Raw genomic sequence first — 14195 nt, forward strand, 5'->3', positions numbered from 1 at the left:
TTTTTTTATGCCAATGAATAACATTTTCCTTGGTCCCATTCTGAATGATGAATAAAAAGCTATTGTCTGTAGACAGTTATTTAAATATATTAAATATATATTTTAATGTATTAATTATCACCAAAAATACTATGATTATATATATAGCAGTAAAGTACTGAGACTGAAATCAAACCATGTGTTTGTTTTGATAAAAAGTCATAATGCTAGCAATGATACTCAACAGGTTTATTGACTAACCATGAGCCAGCAGGCCAGGAAACCGTGTAATGTGTTTATGGTCTTCAGTCTCAAGGTTCCAGATAATAATCTCTGTGGTGGAGCTGCGAGGGGCGGGACAAAAGGCCACAATGTGGGACCCGCCCCCTGCAATGGTGACCTGGGAAATGTAGTCCTGACTGCAACCCAAAATCGAGCGCAGGTACTGGAAGGATGCTGTGCTGAAGAGTTCAATATGAATGATTTCACTGTGTCTTCTATAAGGGTATCTGTAAAAAAAACGAAGAGACAGATATAATGGATATTAAAGATTCATGGATGCACCATGGTAATTGGGTGAATTATTCCTTTAAAATTACCTGCAAAAGAGCAGTAAATACTGAGAGCTGATCTCTACAGCTTGTATAGATGCTGCAGGGTGCTGAGCTTTCAATGTGGAAGACACAACTCCACCTTTAGCATTGAATATTGCCGCCTCTCCTCCATCCCTACAAAAGAGAATTGAAGCAAGAAAGAGACAATAAATAGCATGAAAGTGAGGCTCAGTGTGGCGGATCTTATCAGTCTAGCAACACTTGAGTTACCACAGAATTTCACAGCACTGAAACAAACCAAGGTGTTGCTTTCACTTCCCCCCTGTAGGTGTATTTATTCTTTACACATCAAACAGCTCTGAAAAGCAATTATTTCCTGTAATGTTCATATGTGTGTGTGCGTGTTAAAAGGTTTTGCGCCAGTCATAATTTAGTTTTTGTAATGGCCATCAACTGACCCTTAATACCTTAATATATATATATATATATATATATATATATATAAGTTTTGGGTCAGAGCGAATTTTTTTTTTTTATTAGATTTTTTTTGTGCAATTTTTTTTAGCAAGGATTCATTAAATTGTTCAAAAGTGACAGTAAAGACATTTATAATGTTTGTGGTTGAGCCCAAAAAAGATTTAAACTGTCCCATCTTTTAATAACAGCTTCTTAATCAAAACCTGCATTACATTACAGCACATTCACAAAATAATCTGCACTGAAATGTTCCACAGAAACTGTTAAGATCAAATTGAAATGATAAGGGACGGTTAAAAATAAACTTCAGCCACTCCTTCTTAAAGTAACTACATGTTTCTATCCAGTGACTTGCATATAAACGCATGCGAAAGCAGGAGACCGGAAACGCAAGCTCATGCAATAACTGATTATTTTGTATTCAAAGTATGCTTTTTATTTTGTTTTTCTATACTCTTTTTTTGCATAGTAAAATAAAACCTGTAGCTGTAGTTTAAGCCAAATAATTTTGTCAGATACATACCTTAACCAAGTTTAGTGCTTTGGTCTATATATTTAACTGGCCTGCGAATTCATATCACGTGAAGACGTGACCAATAAAAGATCGACAAGTCAAGGCATGACCTCTAAGCTGAATTAAAAGAATGCAAACTTTTTGCATTACAGAGGAGTACACTTTGGATTTATTATTATCTATGCTAAATTTGTGTTTTTAAAGGTGCTGTATGTACATTTTTTATTGTACTAAAGCATAAAAATACCATAATATGTTTGCAGATATTTAGTTCACATCCTTGTTTCTCTGAAAAACACTTCTCCAGCCAGTTATTCTACTTTGAAATATGCACTCTGTGTCGCAATGTCTGTTTTTGTTTTGGTCTGTGTGATCACTGCCAGTTTGTCTAATAGTATTTCCACAGCCCGGGTTGCCAGTTGGCAGAAAACGCAGCCTATTGCAGCCAAGGAAGTCAGCAAACAAACTGGGTCAGAGTTCGCATTCTACCCGACCTAAAAAGCCTCAGCATCCATCTAAAAATCTCTATGTCCAGAGGCATATTAGAGCAGTAAGACTCGTCGCCTTCCATTGTCAATTGCGCTCGAAACAACTCTCTCCAATATTTAAAATTTGGACTGCAGTACCCATTTCAACCACTAGCTGTCAATCTTACATACTGCACCTTTAAAAAAAGACGCCACAGAGTGTGACGTCATATTAAGATAGATGAAGTGTCCATAGAAATTTTGTGTCTAGAAAGTCTAGTGTGACCACAGCTTAACGTTGAGATCCTTAGGAGGACAGGCACATACAGTTGAAACCAGCACAAAGTTTGGCACGCTTTCCCACATCTTTATCTCACCATGTCTTCTTCTGGTGTTTAGTAATATTAGCATTTTTCCTGTGGGTCAAATTCTGAATACACAACAGTAGTCATTGACGTGTAAATGTGGGCAGTGTGTTTAAATGAACTCATCAATCTGTGGTCGGAAAGCTGCTGAAGTATGAAAAAGCCATTTTGCAGCTTAGTTTCAATAAAAGGCAGTTTTGAACTGGGGAGGAAGTTTTGGGTTTTAATGGAATTTTTTCACAGTACAATGAACTCTTTTATCACAAAGTATTTGATTCTTCATGACATGACCCATTTATACAGTAGCTACTGCTATATTGGGAGCTTTTTAGACACTTTGTCAGAGACAGTAGAGAGGAAAAATGGAATCATTAGGGAGAGATAAGAGATTGGGACACAACAAGGGCCATATTCTGACCTTTTGTTCCTCGTATGAATGTCGCATGTGTCCATAGCTCTGACAACTACTGTTATTTTAATAACAAACTCAGTCTGTTCATATCCCTAGCTTCCCGGTGCCGTTCATGTGCGTTTAACACGTAAATACGATCTTTCCGACATGACTTGAATGCACCATTTGACTGTTCTATCCCAATAATATCAAACAGTATACAGAATCATACCGTCATTCATATTACTAGTCAATGCAGTTGCGTGCGTGTACAACAGCGTTGCTCCCAGCTTAATAACATTAAAAGCAAAGGTTCATTACTCATTTCAATCATCTCTCCTTGATAATCCATGCTTCTTAATTGTGTAATGAAATACAAGAAAGATAAACAGCTTCTGGGAAAGCCTTAACACATTTTTTTTTTATAGCTAGTTACATGAAACCATTGACCAGTAACGCAACCACACATACACTCGAGCAGACTCTTAAATAATACATTGTGTGATCAGACAATATAAATCAGTCCTGGAACAGCCGCATTGTTTTCACACATGGCTGGAAATTGGATATGTAGTGTATTATTATGTAAGAGTGCATTTTGTTATTTAAGAACATGCATTTATATGTGCAGTAATATACTAATAACCTGTAGGCGAAGAGAACAAAGTCTTTAACAGAGTGACGAGAGACTAAGATGGACTGGTCTTTGTGGATTGGCTCAAACTCAAGGTCGAGGTTCACACAACACAGCAGCGAACAGGATGCCACAAGATCAAACACCTATGTAAAAGAGAGAGAATGAGAGGAAGTTAGATCCGAAACAATAACTGGTCATTTGCTTTCTAAATATCAATGATTGTTAAATGTTACCTTACTAAATGCTTTATAGCTGATTCAACTTTGTTACACAATCAGCATTTTTTGCAACATCGACACTGTTATTGAACTGAATCGAATCAACACTATTGTCTTCTGTAGAGCTGCTTATATCATAATTGAACACATTTCATTATGAACTTTACACAGGTATTGATCTGAACTGAATCAACACCGAACTGACTTCAGCTGAAAAATGACACTATCGTCTTTTTAGAGCTGCTTTACAGCTGAATCGAAATCTGTTTGCATGATTGATAACTATTTTTTCTTTTTATCCCTATAATCCATGGTATTGTATAAAGCGCTATAAAGCTGACTTGATATATACGGTAACAACATTACATTATATGTAAAATACGGTAAAAATATTTTGTTTTGTTTTTATCTATGAATAACTGTGTGATTTACAGTGAAAAACAGTAGGACATTACCAGACTTCCCTGCGTGACATCACGTTTATATTTTATATAAATCATTTTGCTTCTTCACATAATTTGTTACAATTTCTGCTTTTTAATAGCCTGGGTTTCCCCAATACAATTTGCAGAAAGAGAAAGCTGAAAACTAGCCTGGGTTTCCCCATGCTGCCTTGAGCGCAGCGTGATTTTATTCACGCTGCTAGGCAGCCTGGACACCATGGACCAGATTTTCCCCTCAAAAAGGGAACCAATCACAGAACGGGGAGGGAGCAGCAAGACGATGACGACGTCTATGCGACACACCGAAGCAGTTTGTTTATATCTATGGATCCAACATGGCAGGCGCGAAGTTACCTTTCGATGCAGCCTAAGTAGTTTAGTCTTCTTCAACCATCGTCTTCTTCCTCGTCGAATTTCTGTCGCTCTACATCTACTGTCTATGCTCTACATACGTCATCTGGTATAATTGAAATGATTGGCTATGAGCTACGTACAGGCGCATTTGATAGACATTTGTAGCGCCAAATAAACGTCTCTGGGCATTCGTAAACCACACCTCAAATACTAGAAAATGAACATGTGGTTCCCAGACCACGTCTCAATGAGACGAGGTCTGATGTTAGCCAGGCTAGCTTTTTAATGAATGTTTATTGCATCATGTTAGTGTCGTGTGTTACACTGAAGGTGTTTTGTCTTTGTGTGTATGACCCTGTGCACCGTCTATAGTGTTGATATGAGTAATATATATATGAGAGTATTGGCTATGTTTTATGTACTGATCACTTTACAAAGAAATTTGATTCATTGGGCTCTATTTTGCACCCAACGCAATTGACTTTGTACAGCGACGCATGTACCATTCCTATTTTGGACCCGCGCAAGGCGGACTTTTCCCTCCACAGAAGCACGTCGGTAAACTAGGAAATACACTTGCGCTCCCCGGGGCGGTTCAGCGCAAAGAGGAGGCGTGTTCCGGTGCAAACGTTCCCTCATGCTATTTTGCAGGTTTAGAAAACTATTCCGCCACTGACCGAAAAAAACTAGTTTAAAGTCAGTGGCGCATACACTTTGATTCTCTCATCTACACAGAAGCAGCAGTCATTTATCCCGCCGGTATAATAGCAACAGCGCCCAAGACCCGCCCACAAAGTTACTTGCGTTTCGCACTTGATACTTGCATTTCAGATCGTTAAAATAGGGCCCATTATGTTATTCATCATGTTGTTATCAGTACATTTTAAAGGTGCAGTAAGCTATTTCAGAGAAACGCTGTTGAACGTGGATCGGACCAATCAGCAGTAGGGGGCGTGTCCACTCATGATGAGGGAGGAGAGAGAGAGAGAGCAAGAGGGAGATTTAAAGAAAGTCTAGTTTTTGCCTTAAAAGCTGATATTGGTAGATTAAATAAATATACAGATACAAATATGCCATTCTGTTATATATGAAACATTGTGGTGTTTGAGGAGATTCCCCCTTTCATATGTAAATCGCTACCTAGAAAAGCTATATAAATGTAACAAATTAGTGGATGAATTTCTAGCAACCATACCTGTTTTTTTTACCGTAAATTTAACAGGTTATTTTTCCACAACATGTAGAAAGAACGGCCTGTCCAAAGTCTCACCTTAACCATGTGACTTCCATCATAAAAAACCACCAGCAACCGCCCATCACAGGCAGATGTGACCACAGGAACATCCAAAGACTCCTTCTCCATGTACAGCACCTTCCCAGAATCCACCTCTCTCACCTGCAGGCAGTGGCCCATCTGTAGCACAAGCACACTGTCGTCTAGACAGAGGGTGAGCGAGTCGGCAGCCCAGTCGACTGCAGGTCCATGAGCCCTCGGTAGGGACCGAACGGGCCTCGTTTGCTCATCTAGACGCCACAGATTCAGCAGTCCATCAGAGGAGCAGGAAACCATGTGATGCCGACCATGAGCCAGGGCTGTCACAACACTCATGTGACCTAGTTCAATATGGGTCAGGGTGTAAGTAAAAGTTCATTCAGTCATTATGTGATAAAAAATCTTATTTTAGATTTTATGTTTTAGTCATAAACCAGTGCAGGTTATACAGCTGTTCACTTCATTTGTAGGCCAAACCAGTAGGCAGACTAATTCGCCTTGGGTTTGGTTCCCCTCTGGAGTTTCCAATGGGTTTTCAGAGTGACAGCTGTAGATTTTTGAATTAAAAATGACATCTGTGGTCGTAACATCGTGGCTTCTTGTCGCCTCTGTGAAAAATCACTCTCAAAGTCCTAAGGGTTTTGATGCCAGAAGATAGACTTTATTATTAGAGATATAAAGCCTAGTTGGCTTGCAAAGCAACTGCAGCTTCTGGGTTTGTACTCGCTTATAAACATGATCTACCAAGGTGTGGCTAACACATTCTGCAACAGTTATTTTCCACACAGTCAAACCTCAAACTTGATTGAACTTGCTACACAAGAACTACAACAGCTGTGTGCTTAATTCCACGTGACACATCATTCGTCAAACCGCATAAACTCACTTCCTTCTTCTGCATGCAGAAAGTGAGTAGTACATGCAGTAGTGAATAAAATCCATATTGGCAATCAATGTATTTAAGAATTGCAAGAAGTAAATTAAGGAAAATAAAAAATATTCTAGCTCATAATACAAAAGTAAATCTCTAGAGTTATCTGAGATGAGATTTGTAGAGGGTTTCACCCCTCATAACACTCTTTTTGTTGTTATTAAAAGATGATGCCATGTGTAGAGCAGTGTTTATTATGTGTATACTATTATAGTATTTATTAATATGCTGAATTGGCTTTTATTTGACATTTTTTACTTTTCATCTAAATTGTTTTAATAATTTTGTTATTTTTATATTTCTATTTAGCTTTAATTTCTTTTTATTTCAGTTTTAGTATCAGTAATTTTAGTACTTCAACTTGTGTCAGTAAGTTGGCAAGGATACCTATTTTTTTATCTAATATTTATGTTACTTTATTTCAGTAACTCAAAATGATTTTTATTAGTTTTAGTCTATGCTAGTTTATTCTATGCTAATTTTTGTGTACAGTACCAGAATGTTTGTGTGCTTGTCAACTGACCTGTAATTCACTGGACAACTAGTCTGTATTTGGTAACTTATGAACTTGCATTTTAAAAGCATACGGTGAACTAAAAATTCACAGAGTTGGAATAACTGTGTAATTTAGGTCTCTACAAGTAATGTTAACCACAGACCTAAATTTACTCAACAACAACAACAACAACAAAAAAACACCGTTCCGAAAGCCCCTAGGAAATACCCAAGGAAACCCACGCCAGGACATAGAGTAAACCAAAATCACTGCCTGAATGTTGATGTTGGGAAACTGAGCCCTTCAGAAGTTGTGAAGAAATTGAATATGGGTACCTGAAAGGAGTGTGTGTACGAGTCCCCCTGGAGGAAGCAGGCAGGTGTACGAGGGCACAAGAACAGGCAGAGAAGAGCTCTTGCATTGTGCTAACAGATCATGCAGAAAAGAGTATCGTCTTGGGTCACCTGGAACAACATACATTGAGATATGAGTTTTGCCTTGACATTAAAACATGCAGGTGTTTTAGGTTTTCTTGTATATAAAGTATACAGGGTTCCCACACCTTGGTAAACTTCAAATTCAAGGACTTTTCAAGGACTTTCCAGGTCCAATACCCTCAAATTCAAGGACTTAATGTGGGGACACATTTCAAGAGAGAGTAAGGTTACATAGTTTCAGCGGTGTGTCTGTGAAACGTTGAGGTGGGCTATCATCGTAGTAGTTTCGTGCACATTTGAACGTCATGGCAACGTACAACACAAAGTACCTCACACGGGAAACACTTAACGTAACGTGTAAATGCACGTAACATACTTAAATCAAGCAAGCTAGTATCCATAGTAGACTACAAAGTGTTGGTGAAATAACACATTAGCGGACCGGAGGAAATAATATGGAATTTTTCCCAGAAAACTTCTTGCACAAAATATATTCAAGCACTTTCAAGGACCTGTATCTATGTTTATTTTCTAAAACTTTCCACGGCCTTGAATTTTTTCGAAGGATTTCAAGGACCTGTGGGAACCCTGTGTATATATATATATATATGTATGTATGTATGTTTGTGTGTGTACCTGAAGTAACAGGTTTATCTTGGGAAATGATCCGCTCCAAACGTCCCAAGAGTTGAGATGCCAGCTGGCAAGGATCATTCAAGAGCACAGAACGAGAAAGACACAAAACCTGCTCCAACAACTTCACGTCCAGAAGCTCTCTGTAACACACACACATTTTTTTTTAAACCTCAAAATATACAATCAGACATTTGTTAATAATATCCCCATAATATCCAAAAACTATTTTTAAAATGTATTTAATTATTTAAATATTTATTTATTTTTAAAACTTCTGAGCAAAAGATTTCTATATCCAATATAGAGAGGGCAGAATATATGTATATATATATATATATATAATATGTGAGTTGCACTTTATGTCAAGGTTTTATGGTGCATTTAAGTTTACGTTGGGAAGTAAATGTTTTCAACGTGAGGTGCGTTCAAGACATTTTTGTCGGAGTAAGATGGGGGTGTAGCCTACCTTCCCTTAATTAACTACACAAAAATACAGGTTTTTTAACTCTTCTTCTAGAAAATGAAGAACAAAGAATATGCATCAGGCGTGTTTTGCTTTTTTATGTTATTAATTAATTTACGAAGCCACTGTAAACTTTTTCATCACATATTATATTGTTATATTACAACGCTATCATATTTTGTGCATGCCATTAGCTTATTGTGTTGTAAATAAAAAAGCCTGACCATTTCATTGCTAAATACCTTTAAGTATTGTGCTATTCTGTCATGTTTCTCACTGACACGCCCCCAACTCATCAACATTGGGGCTCAAAATCCCCAGCTTCCTACTGGTATTTACCACTTTGTGGTGCCTTTCATGTGCGTTCAAACACGATATTTCCGACATGACTTGAACGCACCAAATGACTGTTCTATCCCAATAATATCAAACAGCTATTCCTGCAAAACACACTTGTTTGGTGATCATATCGTCGTACTTATCCGGTATGACGGCAGCTTTAAGGTCCTCCTCGACATGACAGACGGACAGACCCCACAGTTTATGCATCAGGAACTCATAGTTAAACAGACATTGCGTGAGTAAGGGAATTATTTGCCCCGAGTGGATGTAATGATACGGCAAACAGTGGAGTTTGCGCAAATTAAATTCATAGCACCTCCTTCCCTTCTCCTTCCTGATCCAAGCCAGCGGCTGAAAAACTTGGCTATTTGGGACGTTTCCATTAAAGTAATCTGCAAAGTCTGCATGGACAGCTTTGATTGAGTCTTCTGTTGGTGCGTATCGCTGCAAGACGACGTAGCCGAACTCTGCATGAGTCCAGCACAACACCCATGTGCCGTCACTTTCCACTTCGCTGATGTAATCCTTCAGACTGTGCAGCAGTCGTGCCACAAACGCATAAGGCACTGGGGAGTATTCGGAAACGGGAAGTGTCTGATGATGCAAAACAGCCATCTCACGTCTGACATTATCATCGCGTCCCAAAAGCACTAAAAGTTCCTCCTCGGTCACGCCAGAACGGGACAGTGATACGAGCAAAGCTATACGTCGCACCAAACACGGCCCATGCTCTCGCTCCAAACTAACAAGGATGCTGACGAAAAGTTGATTTGGATCCGTAGGGATATTGAGACTCTCTTTTGGTGTGAATGAATTCCATTGCCTGGTCTCAACATAGGCTAAATTGAGGTAGAGAGGGGATGGACAGGATAGACAGGACTGGAATAAAAGGCTCCACTGGCTTTCAGTTAGTTGGCGAAAATCTGAAGCTAGTCTGGAAGCCAGTCCTGATGCGATCTCATCACGGTGAAGAGCAGGAAGGGACAGGACAGCGATCTTAACCTGGGACTGAAAGAGACAAAGAGAAAAGAAATTCAAACTGAACACCCTCAAAAAACAATCATCGCTTTGATTATCCTATTCACTAAGGATCTGTGAATGTCTAGAGTAGATATTCCCCTTGCTTTAATGACCTGTCTGAATAAAATAAAAATATTTATTTTTATATTATCATAGACATTTAAACAACATAAAAAATTCGATTTTCACCACACGGGGTCTTTAAGTAAGAGATAATGTACACCCAGCAGGTTGTTATCTCAGAATAAACCCCTGACAGGGTGATGAGGACCCCGACGCGAAGTGGAGGGGTCTTGCATCAGCCTGAAGGGGTTTATTCTGATATAACAACCTGCTGGGTGTACATTATCCCGCTTATTACACGGCTACTTGTCACATAAGTAAATAATTAGAATATTGATCTGAGTTGAAATATTTTATTAGGTCTTTAAATGCAAAGCTTCCGCGGAGAAAGCAGTTGCTAGCAAGCGGCAAGTTCAACCTAGACGGACATTTAAGGGATAAGGTACAGTCATACCACTTCTTACACAGCATTTCACCCCATAAATAATTATGGAGATAAGAGATATTGATTTCAGATTAAACTGTTTTAAAATTGTACCTGTTTGTATCTTATAATCCAACAGTGTACAAAACAATAGTCACAAAATGGCAGCAGCTGTGTTTAGTCCACAATACTGGATGGTATAATTAAATAACTGTACACAAAATATTGATTATAATATATATAATCAATATTTTGTGTACAGTTATTTAGCTCACCAAATGCAAAACTTCCACGAAGAAAAAACTTTCCTAGCAAGCGTATAGCGCTGCTGACTTCAGTAACCCGGATGTTATCTGTTTTCAGCGGTTGTTATCTGGGAATAACCACTGGATGGCGCGATTGACCAATCAGAATCAAGTATTCCACAGAGCCGTGTAATTAAAACATCAAACCGACCCCAAACTTTTGAATGGTAGTGTAAGTCCTCTATGACCCATCTGCTCACCTGTAGAATCTGAGCACATTTAGACTGTGTGCCGGCAGACAGGACAGTGAAGACATGTGGCAGAAGAATATTACTAAGCCATGAAAGGTCAGTCTCATGTTCCTCACTCAGATTATCCAGACCATCCAACACCAGGGTCAAGGGCCGATCTTCTGTCACCAGGCCCAACAATGAGCGCAGCTGACTGGACAGTTCTGACAGTGACTGGCAGGAAAAAACGTAGACTGTATTTCATAGTGCAACACTATCTGTGAGATAGATAAGCAATCTCATAATATCATGTATCCATTACGGTGTAAAAGACCTTATGAATATTTGATTTATCTTTGAAGATTTTCTGTACCTCAGATATCTCTGTTTTGAGGCTATAGATGTTGGCTAACTGCAGACACAGGGTCTGGAGGAGCAGACGCACGTTTCTGCTCTCAGATGTCAGATCCACAAAGCAGATCAGCACTGTGGCATCCCTAGTTAACACAATAATCCAGATCAAACAGTTTTGTCCTTTAAAGGGTTGATTCACTTTCACAAGTGAATTAAAATTCTGTCATTAATTACTCACCCTCATGTCGTTCTATTTTTGATGAAATCTGAGAGGTTTCTGTCCCTCCATTGACAGCTACGCAACTACCACTTTGACACTTCAAAAAGTTCATAAAGAGATCGTAAAACTAATCCATATGAATTGAGCGGTTTAGTCCAAATTTTATGAAGAGACTTGATTGCTTTATATGATGAACAGATTGAATTTAGGTTTTTATTCACATGAACGAAAGTCTTACGGGTTTGATATGATATGAGTGAGAGTAAATAATGACAGAATTTACCTTTTTGGGTGAACTATATCATCATAATAAGAAATGGTTTACTGAGCATCAAATCAGCATATCAAAATGATTTCGGAAGGATCATGTGACTGAAGACTGGAGTAATGATGCTGAAAATTCAGATTTGCCATCAAAAAAATTTATTACATTTTTAAATATACTGAAATAGAAAACAGTTATTTTGAATTGTAATAATATTTCAAAATATTACTCTTTACTGTATTTTTGATTAAATAAATGCAGCCATGGTGATCATAAGATACTTTTTTCAAACACTTTAAACTTTTGAGCGGTAGTGTATTTTTTAAAACTATTTTAAAATGTTTAAAATCAGAGTCCCTTTGTTTGCCTACCCCGGTATCCAAGTGGGTATGAGCTGTGCCAGTCTGGCGAGTGTCGTGCTCTTTCCAGACCCCAGTTCCCCCAGTAACAGCACAGCATTCTGGGAGGACGATGATGCTTGAAGCACATGCTTCACTTCCATCAGAAAGTCCTGCCTGAACACATAGCCCTGTGCTCTAACAAGGAGAAAGAAAGAATATTCATGTTGGAATTCAAACTAAATTGAATCATGTTAAAATCTGTGACTTACAGTGTTTTCCCAAATCTGACATGGCGCCGAATCTCTTCTTCAACTCTGAGTCTGGAAACATCTTTCCTCTGCATGTCGAAGGAGCCTTTGACCTGACGGACCTGCATAAGTCTGAAGCAACACTTTGAGAACAACTTGACAGACAGTGATAAAGTAAAGTGAGACGACAGGAACAGAGGGACGTCTTACCTGTTGAGGGATGCAGTGACCGTGCGCTGGAAGTGTGAGCAGAGCCGTTCCACATAGAACTGATGAGATCTGTTGTGTTTGGCACTCAGACCTTTCCTTCCCCAGCTGACGTTTGTCTCATGGATATTAGTGTGTCGCAGCTTGAAAATAATGCAAATGCAAGATGCTTACATTTGTACAACAATGTTTTATACATTAAGATTTACAGACAGACAGACAGACAGACAGACAGACAGACAGACAGATAGATAGATAGATAGATAGATAGATAGATAGATAGATAGATAGATAGATAGATGTAGATGTTTTTAAAATAAGTCTCTGATACTCATCAAAGCTGCATTTATTTGATCAAAAATACAGTTAAAACTTATAATTATAAATTGCAGTCACATGATCCTTCAGAAATCCTTCTAATATGCTGATTTGATGCTCAAGAAACATTTACTATTATTTTCAGTGTTGAAAACAGTTGTGCTGCTTAGTCTTTTGTAGTATTTACTGTCACTTTTGATCAATTTACTGCATACTAGTTGAGTAAAAGTATTCATTTTTAAAAAACAAACACTTGAACAATATTTGAAAATTTGAGTGTGATAGATAGATTAGAGACAGACCTTGAGGTGGATGTTGCGTATAAAGCGCTGCTGAGCTTGATGTAAGGTTTGGTTGATTTCAGGTCTTCCTTTGTGTAGGTCTATAAACTGTGTTGCGTATTCATTTTTCAGATTGTACAGAAGGTCAGTGATGATCCTCTTATAACAGTGACTGTACTCCTCTGGTGGCTGTTTCCCTCCAAGACCCTGTTCCACTTCCCAGTCCAACGCTGAAACATACGCAACATTTGATTTCAATAAGACTTCTTTACATCAATTCTCAAGACTGATTCAAGTAAGACGAGTGCAGGCTTCATTTGCATCTGTGATTGACAACTAAACTTCTATGCAACTTCATTATGTGTGTAAAACACCTGTTCTAAGCAGACGGCAGACGGCTTCTTCTCCAATGGCCTCGGGTCCAGACCGCCACAGCACGATCCACAGTTTCACGCAGGAAGAGCGCCATGCCTTCCTTCCCAGCTTCCTGCGATGCCCATCCCGGCTGAGGAAGTCAGGGTGATGTGTGCTATTACAAAAAAAGGGAAAAAGCTTGATGAAAAACAAAGGCATCTGAAAAAAGTTAGCTCTATGCAGAAATCAGAGAGGAACACAGGCCAAATGGGCACAGTTACAGTCGGCATTAAACGGAAGTTAGTCTTTTCTTCCCTATTGTGGCGTATATTCGAGTAAATGGCTTCTCGAACAAGGAAAAATACAGGGCGGGACTTGATTTTGACCATTGGGAATTGATTGTATGGTTGTGGTTTGCTATTGGTCGATCTCATGTGAGTGACAGGTTGTCCGGCCCTCACGCCAGTAAGCACATCATCAGTGAAGAGATGCTGCTGCAAGAGGGAGTGGAAGTTAAAGAGGACCTATTGTGCTGTTTTTCATTTTCAACTTTCTTTAGTGTGTAAGGTTGCTGTTTGAGCATGAAAAAGGTCTGCAAAGTTACAAAGCACTCCAAAGGGAGTTCTCCTCTATATCAGTGTCACTGTT

At 38.7% G+C, this 14195-nt stretch overlaps 1 protein-coding gene across 3 annotated transcripts in view; it reads right to left on the minus strand.

The window, feature by feature from the left end:
- The window catches only part of LOC307155522 (NACHT domain- and WD repeat-containing protein 1), a 29908-nt gene that overhangs the window by 9154 nt on the left and 6559 nt on the right, over positions 1-14195 (minus strand). Inside the window, exons 9-22 of one of the 3 annotated variants that reach the window (XM_079866218.1) lie at positions 13568-13722; positions 13215-13423; positions 12598-12737; positions 12409-12519; positions 12170-12334; positions 11333-11456; positions 10990-11193; positions 9294-9985; positions 8173-8312; positions 7435-7563; positions 5670-6013; positions 3394-3527; positions 579-707; positions 241-488 (exon numbers count right to left, since the gene is read on the minus strand). In XM_079866218.1, coding sequence (XP_079722344.1) covers positions 241-488; positions 579-707; positions 3394-3527; positions 5670-6013; positions 7435-7563; positions 8173-8312; positions 9294-9985; positions 10990-11193; positions 11333-11456; positions 12170-12334; positions 12409-12519; positions 12598-12737; positions 13215-13423; positions 13568-13722 — 2924 coding nt within the window. Of the gene's footprint in view, positions 1-240; positions 489-578; positions 708-3393; positions 3528-5669; positions 6014-7434; positions 7564-8172; positions 8313-9113; positions 9986-10989; positions 11194-11332; positions 11457-12169; positions 12335-12408; positions 12520-12597; positions 12738-13214; positions 13424-13567; positions 13723-14195 lie in introns of all 3 variants that reach the window. The other 2 variants (XM_079866217.1, XM_079866216.1) reach the window with 2 other exon arrangements.

Source organism: Squalius cephalus (genome assembly GCF_949319135.1).
Source record: "Squalius cephalus genome assembly, chromosome: 3".
In the NCBI taxonomy this organism is placed as follows: Eukaryota; Metazoa; Chordata; class Actinopteri; order Cypriniformes; family Leuciscidae; genus Squalius; species Squalius cephalus.